The sequence below is a fragment of the Colossoma macropomum genome, unplaced genomic scaffold, assembly GCF_904425465.1.
Source record: "Colossoma macropomum unplaced genomic scaffold, Colossoma_macropomum, whole genome shotgun sequence".
In the NCBI taxonomy this organism is placed as follows: Eukaryota; Metazoa; Chordata; class Actinopteri; order Characiformes; family Serrasalmidae; genus Colossoma; species Colossoma macropomum.
In genome coordinates this window covers 24,197,925-24,219,874 of record NW_023494801.1, presented here as the reverse complement: position 1 = coordinate 24,219,874, position 21,950 = coordinate 24,197,925, and the positions used below count along the sequence as shown (strand labels likewise).

The 21,950-nt window shown below is 38.6% G+C and overlaps 2 protein-coding genes and 1 long non-coding RNA gene across 4 annotated transcripts; 1 reads left to right on the top strand and 2 right to left on the bottom strand.

The window, feature by feature from the left end:
• Positions 1-348: 348 nt before the first annotated feature.
• Positions 349-6,530, bottom strand: LOC118821487 (5-hydroxytryptamine receptor 3A-like). Its single transcript, XM_036590128.1, has 9 exons — positions 6,491-6,530; positions 5,832-5,992; positions 4,852-4,896; positions 4,633-4,742; positions 4,330-4,502; positions 2,820-2,980; positions 1,659-1,869; positions 1,323-1,463; positions 349-630 (listed from the first exon to the last, which is right to left on the bottom strand). Exons 1-9 carry the CDS (start codon positions 6,522-6,524, stop codon positions 371-373), a joined length of 1,296 nt encoding a protein of 431 aa, XP_036446021.1. The 5' UTR covers positions 6,525-6,530; the 3' UTR covers positions 349-370.
• A 311-nt stretch (positions 6,531-6,841) lies between these two features.
• On the bottom strand, positions 6,842-16,590 carry tsen54 (TSEN54 tRNA splicing endonuclease subunit). 2 transcript variants are annotated; one of them, XM_036590104.1, is made up of 11 exons: positions 16,487-16,590; positions 15,826-15,984; positions 15,149-15,212; positions 12,850-12,933; positions 12,354-12,452; positions 11,264-11,316; positions 11,072-11,176; positions 9,052-9,671; positions 8,569-8,629; positions 7,517-7,630; positions 6,842-7,316 (listed from the first exon to the last, which is right to left on the bottom strand). In XM_036590104.1, exons 1-11 carry the CDS (start codon positions 16,546-16,548, stop codon positions 7,169-7,171), a joined length of 1,569 nt encoding a protein of 522 aa, XP_036445997.1. In that variant the 5' UTR covers positions 16,549-16,590; the 3' UTR covers positions 6,842-7,168. The 2 variants fall into 2 exon arrangements, with proteins under 2 accessions (XP_036445997.1, XP_036445999.1); XM_036590106.1 differs by lacking the exon at positions 12,850-12,933.
• On the top strand, positions 16,043-21,054 carry LOC118821511. Its single transcript, XR_005008343.1, has 3 exons — positions 16,043-16,148; positions 17,147-17,248; positions 20,794-21,054. It is a non-coding gene; the product is annotated as an uncharacterized LOC118821511 (long non-coding RNA).
• Positions 21,055-21,950: the final 896 nt, after the last annotated feature.

Sequence of the window (21,950 nt, the reverse complement as noted above, 5' to 3'; positions counted from 1 at the left end):
ATTTGTATTTGAAATATGTCTTTGCTCTGTTGCACTGTTGCTAATTATATACTGTTAGCCTATATACTTATATAGGCTAACTTTAACTATACAGAACATGCTGTCGGGTTGTGGAACTAGCTAAGTAGTAATTATATTAATGTAAAACAAATAATTATTTTTGGAAAAAATCTTTTGTGGTCATATTTACATTGCACCACAATAAATGGGCCAAATAAATGGTTAAAATAAGTGTATTTGAAATAATACGATGATGTTTGCATTCAAATGATAAAGCTATTATGAAGATTCATATAATTAAACAACATATAAATAGCAAAATATGTGAAGCTGACATTTCATTATTGTTTGACTCCACTGAAAAGATAAACTATGAAAACCAAGCCTGCCAAATCTGTTGCAAAAACAACATGACACCATTTACATAGATGACAAAGAAGGTTTTGTCTGTCACTTGAGCTATTTTTGTCCATCGTGATGTCTTCCGTTGCTTGAAGGTTTCTGTGGTTGAGAGATGTTGATGTGCTTTCTGAAGCTCTGTGATAATCTGTTGAAGGACAGTGATGCTACACGACTCTCCATTGCTCCCTGTAGACATGTCTGAGCAGCTCTGTGGAGCTCTCTCTCCAGCTGTAAACAGAGATTAAAAAGGCTTATGTGTCTCAAGAAATATGTAACACAAAAAGACATAGTCAATCTCAGTGCATTCAATCCAATAATGAAACTGACCTGTTCATGGTACAAAGACCACCAGATATTTATTGTACACTAAGATTGATACTTTTGGAATTTTGTTAACGTTCTGCAACCAGTCACCTAATTTCTGGACTGAAAAAAGTTTGTGAAGTACAGCATTACGTTTTTAAAAAATTCATTATTTTTCTTTGAGGTATTTAGTAGTTAGTTAAAGAGCATAATTAATCAGGAAATTTACTGGCTTTAGCCATTTTAGCTTTGCTACTTTAAATTATTATATCAGTAATATCAGGTTATATCAGTAAAGTCAACCTACAAATAGCAGTGGAGACTATTTTTAGTCTTTAGATGTAAAAGAAAAATAAGTCTCTTTCAAGTTAGATGATACGATCATGAATGATTGCTGTAGCTGTGAGGCAGATTAGACGAGAAAACAGCACATTATCGCAGCAATGTGACTTCATGCATACAGACTACATACCATTTGAGATTAATAATGCACTCTAAATGTAGGTATTTTATATACATTTTCTTATTGGATAAAGTGGGATTTTGCCAACATTCTGTAAAGATGCATTTATGGACAGAGCATAGACAGATCTTGGCCTTCAGATGCAGGAACTTACTGTTCTGAAGTGCAGGAACAGTCATGGTTTCTCCAGGCGGTTTTGCCGTGGCCTGGGTGACACGAGTCTTAAGAAAAGTCACAAGTATAGTCTCCAGAAGGCTTACTGCTGTGAAGGTGAAAATGACACTGCAGTAGACCCCTAAGGTGACAGCAAGGTTGTCATGTAAAGTTATAGTCAACCACACTAACAGAATGGCTGCTTTTAACATAACATTGCTGATGTAATGTAAGCTAATGTATTATGGTGTTCATAAAACATTACCTTACATCACATCTGTATAGCTTGGTGTTCAAGCTATACAGTTTAGGAAATATATAGACAGTGCAGACAAACCTATCAGTGGAAGCCTATGAGAAGTGGAAGGCAGCATGTCGTGGAGGATTAGCAGCAAGACAGAAATTGCCAAGAGTAACGTCACCTTAAAGCTTATCTTCTCTCCTCCATCATCAGCGATGAAAAAGGAGGCCAAATCCAACACCAGGAAGTACAAGATTGGGAGCAGAAAGATGACTACATATAGTAGGGGTCTCCTTTTTATGGTAATCTGTTTGTTAAACGTATAGTTGTATTGCAGTTATATATTATCATCATCATCATTAGTAGGCTTACAGAAATGAGTTCAGGTCAGTAAAGACCACAGCACACCAACCCAACAACATTATAGTGATGACTATAGGGGTGGGTGAACTCAAATTTATATCTATTCAGATGACAACAATAGCACAATAATTCAATAAAGTCACTTTTTCCAACAATCTCAGCCCCTTTTAATGCTTCCTCACTCATCTTCATTTTTTCACTTTGTAGCTGATCTCTAGAATAATATTTAGAGACCATCTAGGTGTAGGGTAGGTGTAGCTGAGAAAGGCAGCTCATTCCATGCTTGAGTTTACAGCCCTAGTCCCTTCTAATGACATGCCTCACATGGCAGGCAACAAAAAACATTCGTTTAGTGTGGGTGCCATGCTATCTGCTACTCACAGATGGTGTAAAAGTCTACACTGATTAATGTGGGAGCAGCGGAAAGTTTCAGGTCTAAAATGTGCTTTTGTTGAATTTATAAGAATTATTGAAATTATTGACATTCATTTTTATTTTGTTGTGAATGCAGGGTTGTTAATGGTTATATAATAACAGCATCACTTTTATACATACCTTGCAGTAATTCTACAGTATTTATAAAAAGAACTGAAAAACCAAATATGGACATAGAATCTCCCAGCAATCCCACACAGGCAGTGCAACACCAAAGTTTTGTTTGCTGGTGTATGTTGGGTCAGTGTGTTCTGGCCTCAAAGGCGATATTGAAAGTTAGTCTGATTACTGAATAGCAGCAGTATTTGCATATATGCCATTTAATAGAATGGTCAATTTTTGTAGCCAAATCTGAATACATTTTTCTTAACATTTTTTTGTGTCATCATAAGCTAATAACAACATAAATAATGACTGCAATAATACAGTCAAGGCCGTATTATATTGTGAGATCGGTACCGTATATGTGAGCTGGTCCCATTGCCTTCCATTGCTCTGTAAATGAGTCTTCGACATATTAATGCAGACTAAGTCCCATTCTCCTTGGTTTTGAAAGATCTCCTTTGAGCTTAGAGTCAGCATGGAAGCATTGGAGTAGGCATCAATTCGAAATTCTTCAACTGTGGAGCATTGAGGAGGAAGTTGTTTAAAGGGTATGAGAATACTGTTGCAGCTACTAAGGAGTTGACTGCATATGCAATGGCTTTTACATTTTTTCACCTTTTTCACCTGCGTGAGTGTGTGTAGGATGATGAACATAAACTATATGGACAAAAGTATTGGGACACTCATACACATTACACCTACAGGAGCTTTCATGACATTCCATTCTAAATCCATAGGCATTAATATGGAGTTGGTCCCCCTTTGTAGCTATAACAGCTTGCACTTTTCTGGGAAGCTTTCTACATAATTTTGGAGTGTGTCTGTGGGAATCTTGCTCATTTATCCAGATGAGCATTTGTCAGGTCAGACACTGATGTTCGAAGAGAGGCTGGCTCACAATCTCCTTTCTAGTTCATCCCAAAGGTGTTTGTTGGGGTAAAGGTGAGGGCTCTGTGTGGCCCAGTCAAGTTCTTCCACACCAAACTCACGCAACCATGCCTTTATTGACCTTGCTTTGTGCAGTGGGTTACGATCATGCTGGAACAGAAAAGGGCCTTCCCCAAACTGTTCCCAGAAGGTTGGAAGCATAAAATTGTCCAAAATGTCTTGGTCTGCTGAGGCATTAAGATTTGCCTTCATTGGAACTAAGGGGCCTAGGCTAACCCCTGAAAAAAAAACACAGCATTATCCCTCCTCCACCAAATTTTACAGTTGGCACAATGCAGTTAGGCAAGTAACGGTCTCTAGGCATTCGCCAAACCCAGACTCATCCATCAGACTACTAGAGAGAGAAGCAGGATTCGTCACTCCACAGAATACGTTTTCCACTGCTCCAGAGTTCAGTAGCAGCGTGTTTCACACCACTCCATCTGATGCTGTTGTTAATGCCAGAGGAGGTTTGGAACTCTGCAGTTACTGAGTCAGCAGAGCATTTGAGACTTTTATGCACTCAGCACTTGGTGACCCCCTCTGTAACTTTACATGGTCTGCCACTTCATGGCTGAGTTGCTGTGGTTCCTAAACACTTCCACTTTTCAATAATACCACTCATAATTGATCATGGAATATCTAGAAGGGAATAAATTTCATGAACTGACTTGTTGCAACGGTGGCATCTTATTACAGTTCGAATTTAGTGAGCTCTTCAGAATGACAAATTCTTTCACAAATGTTTGTAAAGGCAGACAGTATGACTAGGTGCTTGATTTTATGCTGGGACTGAATGAAAAAACCAATGATTAACAGGTGTGTCCCAATACTTTTGTCCATATAGTGTATCCTAGGTCAGGACTTCAATTTTGAGATGCTTGATCAATAATTAATATAAGATATAAAATTCTTGATACCACACAATCCTACTTACTGTTGTGCAAAGTAGACTGGAGGGTAAAAGTGCAGCTCTGTGTGTCGAAGGGAAACCGGTATAGATCCATCTTACAGGCAGTGGTCATTATGTATGCCTGTGCGAATGCTACAATGCCTGTAGACTGTACCTTCAGAAATAGAGCCTCCTGTGTTGAAAACTCTGTTCTGATGCTAAACAAACAGCAATGATTAAGTCAAAAAGCAATAACTATTTGAATCTTAACTCCAGTTGCATTGTTTGTCATAAAAAGTTGTTTATGTGTTGACACAAAGGCTGAGTAGAGGTGTATTTGCTACTTACTTCTCCATTACGATGACATCCGGAATCCATAGCATTTCTTTGGGAACAGACATGACAGTTATACCACAGAAGTCTGCAGGGTTCCATTTGGTAAATTCATTGACCCACCCCTGGAAAAAATATGTTAGATGTATTAATTTAACCAAAATAATTTCCAAAATGAATAATACTCTGTGTGAGAATAAAAAAGAGGTGGCTATGTTGTGTATGATAGCATACCATTTCCAAAAAGACCAGAGGAGAGAAAGTTTGAGCTTTTTCATTCTGGCGGAAAATAAGAAAACTGCATTTAAACAGTAAGCAGTTGGAGTTGAAGCGAGTCATTCATATTCAAAGGGGATGCTCTGCCCACAAATATGTTCTTTTGTATCTACTGTTCTAAAGCTGGTCAAGCTTTATTAAAAGTTGACAAAAACCCATCTAACCCTAGTAAAAATTTTTAGAAATCTTTTTTTTTTGGTATTGAAGGGCAGTGTTCTTAAGGCTACACAACACCTACAAAAACTGACATAAACCTATTTAGATACTATAATGGTAATGAAATTACATAAAAATTGACAAAAGCAGCTTTTATGATAACTGACACTTCTTGTAATAAGCCTTTAGAAATGCTTATGTTGGTTTATGTGATGTAGCCTCATGAATGCTTTTGTTTAGATTCAGTACAAAAGTTTTTATTTAAAATGCTACATTACTGAGCTGGCTGACACTGCATGTTCAAATGTTGGTAGACACGTGTTCAACATTTCTTCCTCTACTCTTCTGGGAAGACTTGGCCTACATGTCTTAGATGTTAGGATTTGATTGCATTCAGCCACAAGAGCATTAGTGAGGTCTTGTACTGATGTTGGATTAGTTTTGAATTGTTTGTAATGAATATTGTACTATCAATATGGTTATTTTGATAAAAACTGACATATGCTTTCTCCTTAGGGTTGAATGGAAATTTCTGAATATATTCAGTAAAGCTCATCCAACTCCAACAGTTGCTATAAACGAAACATTTGTGGGTGGAGCATGGGTAGGTCATTTAATTCTCCCCTTTATGTATGAATGGGTTGCTCAAAAAGAGCTGCTCATTGTCCAGTGTGTGCAGTTAAATTGCTTGGCTGATGGAAATATTAAAATCAAAATTCTAAATATTCCCAGAACACTGCAAATGGTAATAGCTGTTTATCTTAAAGGCAGAGGTCACATACCACCTCTGTGATAGAGGAAATGTAAAGATCTGCTGAAACGAAAGTAGGGGTTTTCCAATTAAAAACCGGCCGTAAAGAGGTCATCTTGATGTTGTCCTTGTCCAGACCAAGGTACTCCTGAACAGCCTGATAGCTGCAATTGGACAAAGCTTGCACAATCCCTGTAGAGGCAAAAGATGTCATATTTCGATTCCTTATTTCACAATATAACACTAGTTACACAGAGTTGCCAGTGTATTAGGTAAACTTACCTACACTCATTGACCATTTTATCAGGAATACCAACTATACAATGCACTTTGTTGGTATAGTTTCTAACTTTACCTCATGAATTGCTGCACAGCCAATGTCACTTTTTATATATTCTAAGTTGAAATATACTATACTAACTCTAATTGAATGAGGTGCCAAGGTAGGGGATACCTAAAAAATTGGCAACCCAGTGTAATTTCTAATACAGCACTTTAAACATACTTAATGTTTAAACTTTTCCTTCATCCACAAAAACTAACAAACATGCATTGCAGATACAAACAGCCTTAGAACCCAATGCATGGGCTCTTCAGTACTCTTTACTGCTTCTAATTGTGTCTCAGTCATGGAAAGTATAAATAATCTTTTCTTTCTTTTCTGGTTAACCAATTTAAACAGAGACTTACCAAGCAATGCAGTGAACAGGCAAAGAAGATACATGTCACTAGAAAAAGCTACTTTACTGCACTAACATACAAGATTCTGACCATTCACTCTTTCAAACAATTATGAATTTTTGGCATCCAGTCAGATATTTATGCCTTTAGCACACTGATTATGCCCCACCTCTTCTTACCTTAACAATAGCCTATGATCTACCCTAACCAGGAGATATGGACAGCTCTGTTTTCTGAGCTGACAAGATGATGCTTTACACAAGGCCGACAACCCTGATGTGTACTCAGTGAAGCTTTGTCCCTTTTGGTTTGTGTTAGCAAAAAAAGAAATCAAATTAAATTCACACACAGACGCTTGGAGAAGTTTGAGTACTAGTGACATTATATAAGTAATTACATCATACCACTTCACTCCCAAGTTTTAATTTCCTGACCAAGTCATCAGTTAACCGTCACTGACAGCTAAGGCAAGAATGCTGTTGTTAATGCTGAAATAAATTCACATTATTCCAGTGAGAAGGTTTTTACATCTTGGCTAGGTTATCAGATTTCCAATCATCCAGTTCAATCAATATTAAAGGAATTCCCTGAGAGACAGTTTTTACTTAGTTAAAGTTCCACTGATAGCAATTCAAGGTCCTTTTCTGCTGTGCAGACAGTATGTAACTGAAGGGTGGGCAAGATCCTTTAGTAGATATCAGTGGGCAGCTTGAACTCCTTGAAGCAATAGAAAGAGATATCTCCATGGTCCACCACTGCAAATGTGACTGGGACGTCCCCACTCTGGAAGGACAACTGCTTCATGACACGCAGGTCAGGCACTGGACCATCAAAACTAGGTGAGGACAAGACATTACAGATCAAAATCAAACCACACTTCACAAAAATGTGGATCAATATTTAGCTCAAGAACAAAGGTTGCATGATATCATCAAATTACATGAATAAAACACCTGCTCTGAAAATCATTTACAACAAACAGAAAATGTGTTGGTAGAGTCTGACTTATAATCACCATATTGTGTTTCTGTTTACCTGCAAACACAAATGCGTGTATAGGGCTTTCCAGGGTGACTCTTCTTAAAGTCAGCTACCATGTCAGGCTGGTAAACATTGAAACAAATACTCCACTGCTCTGAGTGAGGTAACCTGAGAGGGCAGAAGCTGAAGTGAGATATCAAATAGTGCTGTTCAAACATTGCCAAGGCTAAACATCATGCCTCAGCGTGGAGCAGTATGCACCTGCTTTGAAAATATAAGGGAGTACAATCAAGGGCATGATTTTGGTTCCAAAAGTAGGTGGGGGAAACAATGAAGCAGAAGGCCACCCCATCCCTCACCTACACACACACACACACACATCCACTCTACATCTCCAGTCTTCTCTGAACTTGCAGAAACAAGGACCTAATTTGCACATTAGCAACAAAGCCAAAGAGCTGTCTAATTCTGCCAGGTGAATAATGCAGGCTTTTTGCAAACTTTCAGAAAGTCTGCTTGGGATGCAAACAAGCAGGGAAGGCAAATGTACAGATTTTCGTGTCAATATGAACCATGGACGTGAGCTGAGCTAAAGTATACTCTGATTAGCACTTTTTATATGATTGCAGCCATGCGGCCTTGCAGGTTTGACGTGATGACGACGAGCACTTCAATAAACAGCACAGAACGTAGGTCCAAAGTTGGTTACAATTTGTTCCACAGAGTTCGGATATTCAGATTGGGTGATACATTAAGTTAACTAGCTAACATGATTTCAAACACATATTGGTCCAGCACAGCAATAATTCTCTTGGCATGGATGGTAGATAGCTGTATAGCAATAGCTAACATAACTACCAGCAACTAGCATAAGCTAAATAACTAAAGTAACTCCATTTCACTATTTATATGGTAATGCATAGAACGCTACGATTTCCTTGCAACCTCTTTCTACTTCTGAAGGTTGAAGGGACAAAAACAGAGTTTTGAAAAGTGGGGGTGACGCATTCTTTCCCCATCCCCAGTGAAAACTAAGCCTGTGAGTGGAACAACAGAGCATGCCTTAAGCAAGTCAATGAGAAAATAAAGACGGAAACTTTAAGTACCTGGAGGCTCCGTGCAGCAAATCAGAAGACTGAATGATGCTGACTTGCTCCAGCAGATCACCTGCCCAACACAAAGGCAGAACAAATATTTACACTCCCCAGAAAAAAATAATAACATTCTGTTCCTTTGTCTTTTTTTAATCATCTTTAAAGAAAAGTTTTGGAAAATCCAATCCTTCCTTCTGCGAGTTATCTATATCTAGTGGAGAAATATCTACTTTTATCCATTTTAGACGTGTATGAGAAAGAAATTTTCTCAAGGCACCTTGGGTAGTTGCTTTTTGTGAATGTTTATGTCTTGGAAGGGTGAAGGGTGACACTTTTGGGAACAGCTCTGTTGTGAGGACACATCTGTAACTGGTTGGTCATAAAACTGGAAGGATGAAAGAGGTGCAGTAGGGTGTACAGAAGAGTGGACAAAGTTGTCCCTTGATTCTAAACAAAGGTATGCACACATACAAAAAATTGTAGTGCAGAACTTACGGTGTGAATCGCACTGCCCAGGCTGAGTGAGGGGTATAACGTCCTGTTCCCAGAGGTGGGCAGGTCTTTCCCTGCACCGCTGGCTCCTCCTCTTCTCCATCAGCTCTAAATATTCGGCCCAGTTCCTGCAGTGCCGCACCTCTCTGTCATCGTTAATGTCCCGATGGTATCTGTCCCGTTCCCTCTGTCGCTCCCGCTCCCGCCGGGAGAGCCTCTCTGCTTTCAAATTCAGTTTCCTCAGCCAGGGGGCCACCTCACATTCTCCCACCTGCAGAGCCCCTGGGAGTAGCTTAGGGTCAGGGGCTGCCAGGCGGGCATGGCCAGCCCTGGACGAGCCCAGGTCAGGGAAAAGGATGCATCTGAAGTCCCATGGCCGAGCTGACGTATGTTGGCCTGAAGTATGTTGGGCCTGGCACGATGTATCTGTCCACCAGTTTCTCCCTGGAGCTCTGTCCAAAACTGTGTTAAACTCCATCAGCTCATCCTGGGGAGTCTGCTCTGTTTTCGCCTGGTCAGAGGCTGTCTGGTCTAGGCATGGATCACCGGTCATAACTTCTCCTTCACATTGTTGTGCAGCTGTTGTCTCCTCAACAGGCACAGTACTTTGTTTGTCACAGTGGCTAAATGACATGGATAATCTATCAGTCATACATACACACTTACACACAGTGGGGTCCAAAAGTCTGAGACCACTTTAAAAATCTAGGTTTGTTTTCATTTAATCCTGTTTAAATAAACAACGGGAAGTTAAAAAATGTACAACAAAGAAAAGTCATGACGAATAAAAGGAAGAAGAAATGTAAGATTCTTCAGTATTCCTAGGGCACTACACAAATTTAAGCAAACTTGTAAAACTGACCATGTTAAGGCCTTTGTACAATAGGTAGGCTTGCTCTTTCCACTGAAGATCATATTCAGATGACTCTCAGGTGGATTTCACCCACTCATCAGAGGCTTTGGTCACTGTCAGTGATCAGAGTTGTGCCACCTCAAGTGCACACTGTCGTTAAACCAAAAGGGGAAAAAATACTAATAAATTCTGGAATTCATGTTAAAATGTAAAAAATTCTAATGTTCACTCAAATTGTAATGCTGATAATATAACCTGTAATGAAGACGTTTTATTCAATTAGAAAACAATGCAAAATAGAACACTTTTCACTAGTGGTCTCAGACTTTTGGCTTTTGGTTCCTATATATATATATACACATACAAACATACATACACACACACACACACTACTGTCAAAAAGCTTTAGGTGCCTGAGAAAATTCGAATTAAAATTAAGCATTTCGTGCTCAGAAAAACACCTATTTTACAATACATACATACATATAATATCAAGACAACAGGTAATGATTTAGGTATGTAAATGTGTACTTATTCAACCCTTCGTTATGTTAAAATCAAGCATACTGGTGATGAAATTTAATAAATCTATGTGATGGCTGAGGGCACTGAGGAGATATCTGACACCAAACTGTGTTCTTCAAGCTCACAAGATATCAACTACTTTTTTGAAGTGTGATATTTGAGAATGTTTCCCTTTAAAACTACCGGATTATAAAATTTAATATATATTTGAATGCAAAATTATTTTGGTCAATTTTATCAGTTATTTATCAGTCAGTTCATTTTTAACCTCTTTGCCATAAAATTTTCATATCGGCCACACCCTAAATATTATCCCAAATATTCAATCATCTAAGATTTTGTATCTTTGCACTGGAGCTACACAGCTAGAACTAGATATGTAATCTCAAATAGACTTACTTGTGTGGTTTCTGACATAATGTGATGTACTGTTATCCAAGATGGACATGTGTTGCATAGTTAAAACAGTTTTGAAGCTAAAAAAGAATTTTGCTCATTTTCATAAATAACACTATGTCAAACAGTGTCTGAAACCAAATAAGCATGAATTTTTGGCCAAACCGTGCCTTTAATACCCAAGACAAGATTGACTGGAGACAAGAGAATGTATGATGAAGGCAGTCACTGAGCAAACTCAGTGGATACCTAGAGCTTAGGGGGCTGTTGCTACGTTTCCTCTTCAGATGTTTAGTCTGTTTATTGCAGGACAGAGGCAGATTCAGCTGTCTTTCATAGAGGGACGGCACTATGCTGCAAGAGAAAAAACTCTTTTAGAGAAAAACTGACACATACACATCAAATGTTAAGGTAAAAAAAGGAAAAATAATGTGAATTTACCTAGGATCAAATCTGTTCACCACATATCCCAGTCTCTTTAAATGACCAAACACCTAAGAAAGGGAAAAGAGCCATGCATGAGAATAGCAACAATTTGCCATCAAATACTGGGACAGTAAAGTCAAAACTATTTTTATTTTGCACTGTACACTCAAGATATTTAGAATAAAGATAAATGCAAAAATAATGTCACTTTTTATTATTGCATATTTTTAAGCCTCTACTATTTTAAAATTGGTTAGCGTTGCTGCGTATTGAAACCACTGCACCTTTTCAATTTCATATCATAAGCATAAAAAAGGAAAAAACATGAATAAATTGCTCATTTTAGTGCTTGGATATCTTTTCCAAATTTTGGAGTCTGTAACCCATAAACATGACCAGATACTGGAAATCTTTCCTAGTGATGCTTTTCTAGGCCTGTAAAGCAGCTGTCTCTGAGGCTTTCTGCCTTCAGTCTCTCTTTAGCAAGTGAAATACATGCTCAGTGGGTCAGGTGATTGATGGGGTTATTCAAGAACATATCAGTTTTGGTTCAATGACCAGTTCCTTTTTTCTCCACAGTTTCCTCATCTTTTCTCTTTTGCCATCTGCACAGTAGCACTTATATTGCACTTTTAATAAAATAACTTTACCTAAAGCTAAACCTGATCTCTTAGTTAATGTGGCTTTTTGTCTCTTGTCTAATATCCCTACTTTGCACATAATCTTTAGTACAGGTTTATCTCCTGGTCTCTATAGCAAAACTGACTTATTTGTGCCGTTCTGGCCAGATAAGAGCATTTCTCATGATAGACACTTAACAATTCTGCTTACGAAGTCACTCTGAAGTACCTCAAAAATACTTGCTGATCTTCCGCATTTATTGAGTGTCAATGTTTGTTCATGTCTACTGACTTTAAAGGCAAATGGCAAAAAAGCAAAGGCTAAAATTAACAACATACAACGACAACTCTATGTGTGCTCAGTCAGTGCCACAGGAAGTATGCAGCCAGTCCAGAAACATTTCAGCCAATACAAAGCACCAAAACACAAGATGTGCTTGCAGCCACAATTTTGACTCCACAGTCAATACAAAATGATTACTAACTTGGTACTGATGGAGAGTCACTGTTTCAGGAGAAAGAAACTGTTCATAACCTTCCTGGATGGATAGTGGAAGGTCCTGGTAGAACACCTGAACACTGCCCTATTATGGTTAACAAAGAACAAAGATTTAATGTAATAACAAACAGAAGGGAAAAAAAACATGCAGTAGTTACAAAATAAATACACTGCCATTCAATCAGCTCCTTCATACTATAGTTTTTATCTGACAGTGTGACACCACTGGCCATTGTTTACAGGCTCTTTATATTGAGTCTAAAGCTTTGTTTTTTATGAGGCATGGAACTGGCCAGTGTTCTAGAAATATTGACTAAACATGCAAAGGTTTGCTTAGGTAAGCACACTGTGATGTGGTTTATTACTATAACAATAACATATCACCCTTCTCAAAATGCTAATATGGCTCAATCAATGCTGGCAAGTGGGGACTGGTTAGCATTTTTATTACAAAATACTGCATGGCCCCTACTACCACTCACACATTCCATGAGGTAGAGAGCCTCCTCTGGAAGCAAGCACTGCTTGCCGCGATCTGAAAAGCCCATAGTCTGCCAAAATTTCCCCTTCAAAAAACACAGTTTACACACAGTAAGACACAGTCATTTCCACAATGTAGAAAATGGATTGTCCTTGAAAAATGCAAACTCTTAACAGATGTGAAGTTGGAAGAAATTCTCTGAAAGCCATGGTTCAACCAGAAATCTTTTACAGCTTCGCTTTAGTTCAAATGTAGTCAGTCAGGAAAGACATACTTGCTGTTTTAAGTCTGCTTCTTTAGTTTTGCACTGGAGCTACAAGACTAATGTAACTAACAAGTATAGTTAACAAGTAAACTAGGCTTATAACTCATAACTATTATTGCAGCAACTGCCTCACAGAATCCAGTTGTTGAAGTACCCTTAAAGCCATAAATTAAAACACAAAAAATGATTTATGTTGAAAGACAAATTATTAAATATTTGTATGCATTATTGTTATGCACAAGACAGTTAAAATAGCATAGGAGCATCCTAAACCTTAACACTCATTAAATATGAGAAGAGCTATAAATGTCCATGATTATGCAAATTGTAAATGACCCTTTTATGCTGCGTTCCAAAACCCCACCCCTTCCCTTCGGGCTCAGGCCAGGCCACCCCAGCCTTTGCCTTCCAAATAACACACCCGGAAGTGACCTGCTTAGGGATGAGAGAACCATTTGAGAGAATTGCTCCATTCTCTTCCATTCATTACGGCTGTTTTCAGTCCAAAAATATAGGTTCAAGCTCGATCATCACTTTATCGCTTCAAAATAAACATTTATCCATGACAGTATGGAAAATGATGTGAAGAAGCTGCAGCTCGAAAGACTGCACTGCAACATTTGAAGTAGAAGCTCCTCAATAACACAAAGCATGGAGAAGATTCACTCATTACTACTACTGCAACACAAATGCTGCAGTACAATAAATTAATTACAACTATTTACAGTATTTACAATAATATTTATTTATTAATTACATTTTTTGTTTTTTAATGATCAACATTATAATGCATGTTTAGTTGACCTCGTTTTCTCTGTATCGTTCTCTTGCTCTGTTGTTCTCATATGTTCTCAATATTTTACACAAACAACTAATAATGGAAGAAGTATATTTTGAAAATGTACTATTGTTCTGAATGGCTGTGATACTTGCATAGCACACTGGAGATCTGCATCGTTGTGGCGCCTGTGCAGTTTCACACATCCCAGCTATCAGCTAATCAGGAAGTGACACAATTGACCTCAGCTTGTCCCCACTGAAAACAGCTTGGGTACTGGCCTCATGCCGCTTCTGTCGGCTCTCGACACCGCCTGGCACTGTCTGCACTTAGCATATTTAAGTATATTGGACCGTGGTAGGTTTAAGCATGTACAGAACTATGCTGAAACATAGCGCCACACAAAATTTAAAAAGCCTTTTAAATCTGCACTTTCATCTGTCTAAATCATCATAATAAGCCATACAAGACATGTTTTAAATAATATCAAATAACATTAAACACCCCAGTTCCTTATTTATGTAAATATAGTGGCTGTTGCCAATGTTCAGACTGCATGGATGGCTAAAACAACTTATAATCAAATGGGAGAGGAGACAAAGAAAGAAGCTATACAGCTGCTTTTGTCTCTGTTCTGATGTAGCATTCACACTACAAATGTAATGCGATCATAATGAGACCTGACCACTTGTGAAGGTGACTTAAGATGCACTGGACCTCGTTCACAGCTACACATTGCACCGTCCATTTATAACTGGATCATCCAGGATGCACATAAATGCCAGGTGTGAATGGGGCCTTGTTTATGACGATTTTCTGAATTTTGTCCTTATTTTTGTCCATTTCCTATGTAACAGTACTTTGTACAGTGTGTAATTTAGGCAGGCCGTTTGCACAACAGTATTTGTAGCTATACACCTCCATTGTTTGTTAGCTGTATTATCCTTGCAGCCTCTGTGCAAAACTAAAGACGCAAACTATGGACATCAACCATGTCTTGGCTGATCAACTACAGGGTAAAGGGGAAACTGCATAAATCTATTTTATGGCCGAACTATCACTTTCATAAATAGATAACTACAAATGTTTCCTATCTCTAGCCCTAGATGCCCACCTGCACTGCATGTTTTTCCTGTTATAACACACCTGATCCAGATAAAAAAGGATTTGATATTTACCTAACGATATGACAGCAGTGCAGGTGGGCCTTCAGAACTGGAACTAAAAAATACTGGAAGAGAAGTAGGGAAAACTCACTGCTGGTGACTGCAGCTTCACTAGCTTTTCTTCTGGAATCCATTCTGCATTTACAAGGTTTCCACTACACAGGAATGAAAAAATAAGAAGCACACAGAAAAAAATAACATTCATCTTGATTAAAAATCACATATTTACAACTATATAGTAGTTTGAGGATAACATTGTTCCATCTTGAGTTCCAGAAAAACTGAACTTAAATCTGATTTAACTTGGTTTATCCACTGTGGTACCAAGTGGAGTTTGCTCTGACCACCAGTATCATATAGCAGTATGTACAAAATGGTATCTAATGGTATCTAAATGACTCGACTTTAACACTCCTCTGTAAAAAAGCTGAGGTTTAGTTCACCTTTAGTTAGAATAGGGAAATCACTAAACTCTGTTTAGTCTGGCCTCCTAGGAACAGAACTGATGACTGAAGAGGCAAATCACTTTTCAAGGTGTGCACTTGGGCCAGATTCCCACATATTCATATTGTAGCAAACTGCCAATTTGAAAACTGTAAACTGACTTGTAAATTGCACACAAACAGCTACCAAAGCGGCATTTACAATTGTGAAACTCTGGAATCTGAATGATACTTCTGGATATTTACCGGATCTCATATATGAGTCTTATCTTTACACATTAATTGTTCAAAAGTCCCAATTCTTCGAGATCTGTATGCCACTCACAGTCTCTCTACTCGTTCCTCCGCCACGAGTGTCCAGTGCTCATCCAGACTCTTCTGCAGGCGCCCCCTCTGCTGCTCAGATCCGGTGGGCAAGAAGTCTTTCTGGCCCTTCACAGGAATCTTATGATTTCGAGACCGCGCATGGAGCAGCTCTGATGGACTGCGAAGGAAAGAGGGGGGAAAGTTTTTGAGAAGTAGCAACGAACATGTACACAAATAAAAGACGAATGCAGCTTGGCGAGTTGTCCCCTAAACGCGATGTTCCTGGTTACTCAATATCATGTCGCTAACAGCAGAGACTCTACATGAGCCTGCAGTGAATCGGTTAGTCTCCATTCCAGTGTGTGTCTAGTGAGTCTACCGCTCGGGCCATTTGAGTCTCGCAAATTATATACAAATCATAAGCCTGAAAAACTTATTGGAAGACCGGCTAAAAACACGTTTATCTATTTTTCTAAATAGGGCAGCAGCTGAGTTCATTCAACAAAAGTTTGTTGTGTTGGCTAGCTTTAGCCGTCTTGCTAACGGTTGTAGGGCTCAAATGCTTCACGGTTAGCTGTTCGGACTACTGATTTGTCGCTGAAGAAGCCGTGCTCAGAGAATCAAAATGGGAACCCACTACTTAACAGCAGCACAGTAAAACAGTATTTAATTCCGCTTACCTTAGTAATTCATTACTAAATTCTACTTGTACAGCCTCTGTAAGAGTGTCACTGGCAGCCATGTTTACAGCCTGCTCTTTAGCTTGTGGGTCCTAGTGCATAAGAGATAAACGTGTAATTGTATAACTGTACCATGGGGTGGCAGCATAGTACAGCATAATAGAGTGAATTTGACTCGAGCCCGTTGCCCACTTTCTCAACAGGTTCATGAAAGTTCAAAAAGCACCGGTACCGACGCGTGAGGAGCAAGGACACTGTAGTGAGGATGGGAGATGGGGATTTTTCTGCCACCACGTGACCAATAACATTCTCCTTATAATAAACATTTTGCATAAGGACTAAAACTAAAACGTTTTTTAAGAAATGAAAACCACTGGAATTCTCAATAATTTTAAATTTTACATGGGGAGGCTTTGGCCAGTTCATTGAGTCTCAACATCCTAACTAAACTTAATCTTGGACTAAACTGCAATGTCAATATTGCACCACTGAAACACTTTAACAGTCTAGGACTAAGCTTAGGGCCATGTCGACCTGAAAAGTGCATTTAATGTGTTAATTTTATGTTTCATTTGTCTTGTTATATAATAATATAAAGCATAGCATTGCATCAGTGAGCCACATCCGTTTACAAGATTTCTTGATTTTGTATCCTTTCAGTGTTTTCATCCACCTTCAAGATACATCACCCTGAAGGGAGTTTCCCTTGTCTTTAAAGTGGAAACTCTCACTTTTGAGACTATTGTAGCACAGCTGTAGGAGGTGAGTGGGCATATTTACAACTTTTCTGTCAGGTTGCATTTTTCATTTTGGCTGTTTTATTCATTTAAAGTGATGTTTTGAATCTAGGATATGGAGAGAATTAAAATGGGTGCTAATTACTTAATTTATCATCAATTTAATTGTCATTTTATATTGCTTACCATACACATTTGTCATCAAAATGTAAATGTAAAATCTAGCTTAACAAAAATACTTAAACAGTTGAGGGAATATGATCATATTGTGTAGATGCTTATTCTCACATCCGCCTATCCTCATAGTATGCTACTGATTGACGCCAAAGAAGAAGATGACACAAGACCCTATTACACACCCTGTGAATGTTTAAGGGCTTTTGTTTTGTATACTTTTTCACTGTCATTCAAGGCAATTGATAAAGTGTCCACTGAGGTTTTATTAGGGGTATCAGGTGGAAAGTGGACAGTGATGTGTGTGGCCGGCACATGTTTAAGCTGTCCTTTTTTTGGTCACGAAGCAGGGCTACCTGACCCCAGAGGTGAGGTATGAATGTGAAATGAAGGGATACCTCGCAAACTCAAACCTGGACACACAGCACAAGGAAGTGAGCAGCCACTCCTCCCACGGCCCCCCGTCACCCCTCTCCCCACCCCCTGACTGAAAGTCAACAATACAACCACATTTCCAGTAAGCCAGATAGCTTCCCAAGTGCTGATCATCACCATAGAAACAAACGCCTCAAGCTGACAGTGGTGTCTCTCCTTTGGCCAAATGAGGCCACCCAAGCTCCAAAAACATGCAACATGCTCTGTTTTTACTTTGCAATACATTAAGCAAGTTTTTACTATAGCCATACAGACTCATGTACACAATAAACTTTTTGTTTTAACCATTTATCAGTTTTTTGTATAGCTTTTTTTATAGGTAGAAATGTGACGAAAGAAAGAAATAAAACAAAAATTCTAAAAACATCTTGGCGATCACTGGTTACAGTCACATTGTTTTTAGTTGCACATTTATACCCTGTGCATATATTACATCCAGAAAATCCAAAGGGCTAAAAATATAAATAAAAGAATAATTCCATTTTTTTTTTTATTTCTGTAAAAAACGTAAACTGTCAATAAAGTCATTCGGAGTGGTTTGATGTGAAATGTGGCATAAATGTTCACAGTGGTGATAGGAACCAGACATGTGAAGTGTTTAATACCTTTTTAAAACAGAAATTAAAGATATGAAATGGTTACAAATATGCCTGTCTGAAGTCTGAGACATTGTTTTATGTTATTATGTAAATACCTTATATAGTGTAATATACGATTTGACCCAAAGCATAAATAATTTAAACATTTTCATGGTAGATAGACATGATTTTGAAAGACAAAATAAGAACCAAAGTTAACATATTTTCCAGATTTACTGCTATTTTAGCGTTATCAGCGTTAAATGTAAAAACTAAAAAGATGTGTATTCCGTTTTGAAGTCAGTAACCTTCTCTTCAGTGCACCATTTCACATTAAAGAACTTAGAATGGCTTGTGTATATCGCAATGATTGAACTATGCAAAATCTGTGGAATTCTCATTTAACTAATAAAACAATTAATATGTGAGCTCTTTGCCTTATGGGCATATCAAAAGAAGCAATTAGAAGAGAGCACTAGAATATAGATTGTATGAGTGTTGAAGTGTAATTTTGCAGTAATTTTCTCCAATAGATTTAGATATTTAACCCTCTCCACTCATTGACTTACAGTTGCTGCTTATGATCTATGATCTATGATCTTTCTTGCCACCAAAAATAGGATATTGAGCATTAGTAGGTTAGTTCTTTGTACAAAATCTCTTCACGAATTACTTATATAATATATATGCAACTATAGTAACCTTAACCCTGTTGTTTAAGAGGGAACAAAGATACTACTCACAGTACACATTAATTGTTATGTGAATTATGTAGGATCAAGTGTGATGTCAGAATTGTGGGAACATTCAAAATATCAAAATCTTTACAGCAGTGCAGGAAAAAATTTAACTAGTGTTCATTCACACCTTAATGGGTTGACAGATTTTAGCATGTGACGTCATTCGGCCCATTGTCTAATGTGACACGGCAGCTTTGTGTGCGATTCTCCATGTCTTATTCAACCGTGCTTAACTCCTGGGTCTGGGGTTGCGTGGAGGTCTTTTATAGTATGTGACTCTTTAATCCTCTGGATCGAATGCGCTGAATTGAGCTTCTTGCATCTAAATTCAGCAGAGCTGGATGACTGCTGACTTGCAAAACATACGTGGATATGTACAGGCAGCGTGCCAACAGGATCATCTTAAAGCATTAGCCTCAATATTAACACTGTTTGATACTGGTGTAGCAGTATGTTTTAAGCTTTGGACCTTTATGATGATAAAAGGTGGACCATCTACTTTGAAGCCTGAAGTTATAAGACCATTTAAAATGCTGATTTTGGACAAAAGCTTGGATGTATTAGTGTGGGATAGGTCAATGAGTAACCTTCTCGTAGCTAATAAAATATTTTAGATATTTTCCAACAGTCTGAGATGTAAGCTCTCTAGTGCCCAATTTAAATTCTCTCACTCAAGAATCCTGTGTAAACACATCTTAAGAGTGGCAGAGAAGCTGACACAAGCAAAGCCATTAGCAAACAAAGCCACGCTGTGGACTGCTTTCTAGCGTAACAGACTCATCCATGATTTTGCTTCCTACAGCACTAATCTGTTAAATCTTTTTTTTTTCACCTCTATGCACTTTCACTGATACTGTGTCTGACACCAGGCCAAATCCCCAAGCCCCCTCACCCACCCCCCAACAGAAACTTCTGAAGCTTCCTAGTAGCTTACGGCATGATAAGTAGGCAATGTCTTTCACCTGTTCAGTTTCACATGGAAGTTACAGATTTGAACAGCAATGTTCTTGCCCTGCAAGACCCTTTGATAGTTTATGGTCTTACAATTTTTTGAGGTGGTAGTCTTTGTAAGGAGACCTAGGGGAAAAAAAAGAGAATTTACTGCACTTATTCTCATGACCTTTAAAAAATTTGGACTTACCGTTCGATATGTGACTTGTGGAATATTACAGATATTTCAGAGGGGTAACCACCATCAACCACAGGTTGTGTGAAACACACTTTATCTAAGTTTAAATGTCATTTACCTTTATTTTACATACATATTTGTTATTATAGTATCAGTGGCACAGAAATGGCACCTCAAAAGTGGAAACACCCTTTTCATCTGCCCTCAGAACTGTATAGACTGGTAAGAATGCCAGCACAGCTAGTTCTGCTAACTGCTAAAGGGAACACAGCCCTGAATGTGATGTTAGGCTAGGTCCTACACAAGGTCACCATGTTCCACCCTTTTAAGGATTCCATTGTTCTAGAATGTTCTGGTCCCCCCCGGATGGATCGTTTGTGTGGTTGAGGTGGTGATGGTGGGTGAGGGGACATACCCCTCCTTTATTTTTCTCCTTCTCCACTGTGTCCAGCCTTTAAGCTCTGGCTTGTTTGCATTCCTCTCAGTTAATAAGTGTTTGTCTGATCCCTGGCAGGGACTAAAGATCACCCCACACAAACACACTGGGCCCCTCCCACGCCTCACTGGAAAGGAAGGAGCAAGAGTGACACTAGGCTAATGAGCGTCATAAATTTCATGGACATCCAGCTCACCCATTAACCATGATAATAACAAGCGGACCCGCAGAGATCCGATCTACCACAGTTGAGTCAGGTGACCCCTCTGCATGCTAACACTTGTACTTTGCTAGCACTCATGCAAACACTCACACTCATAAAAACTCTCAAGACATAGGAGCAGTGTTTCAGAATTTGAGAATGCAGAGAAACTGGGAAAAAGAATTATGTGGGTCAGTGAACATCATGTTTTGATCATTATGTAATAGAATAGTATAGAATAATATAGACAGCAATTATATGTAGCTTTGGAGTTGTATGAAATCAATCCCTATCAAAGCAAATATTTTTGACTATAATGACATAACCACTTATAGAAACAGACTGACTGAAAAAAATATTTTTTTATTATGTGAAAGTTTATATTTTTCTCTCTTTGAAGTACATAATGTGACCTATAAAGCTAGTAGACCTCAGTAGGCCTATCCATTTGATGTTCAGTTAACCTTTAGCTTCATCCAATAAACTTGCAAATTGTGGTCAGTTCAAAAATTATGGGTCTCAAAGTGTGCATCATGAACATTCATCACAAGTCCTACACTGTAAGGTGATTCTGTTACACTCTGCTAGCCACAGGGCAAGTCACGCTGATGAATCTATGCCCATGCTGTATAAAATCAACCTTGGACATGGAGCAAGAGGGCTGTGGGAAATAGCCATGGTAGTTTCTTTTTCACTTCATACCCCGTCTGTTCCAATCAAGCCCTTTAAAGACAAGTGCCCGGCACAAACAGCGGGTCCCATTGCTGGGGGTTTGGTGGCCTGAGAATGCGTGGCCGTTGTGTTCGAATTAGCAGGAGAAAGCCCTGGCCAGGCTACTCTACGAGGGGGTCCCACTTTGGATCCAACGTTTGGGCCTTTTGTTGGGTTTTTGTCACCCCCGGCAGCTCACCTATTGAAGGGAGAGCCTAAGATATGTAAAGCAGCATTGTTTCAAAGCGTTTGCTCTGCTGGGAAACAAACAAAGAAATAAAGAAATCAAATTAAAACTTTTTAGAGAACTAAGAGTCTGAGT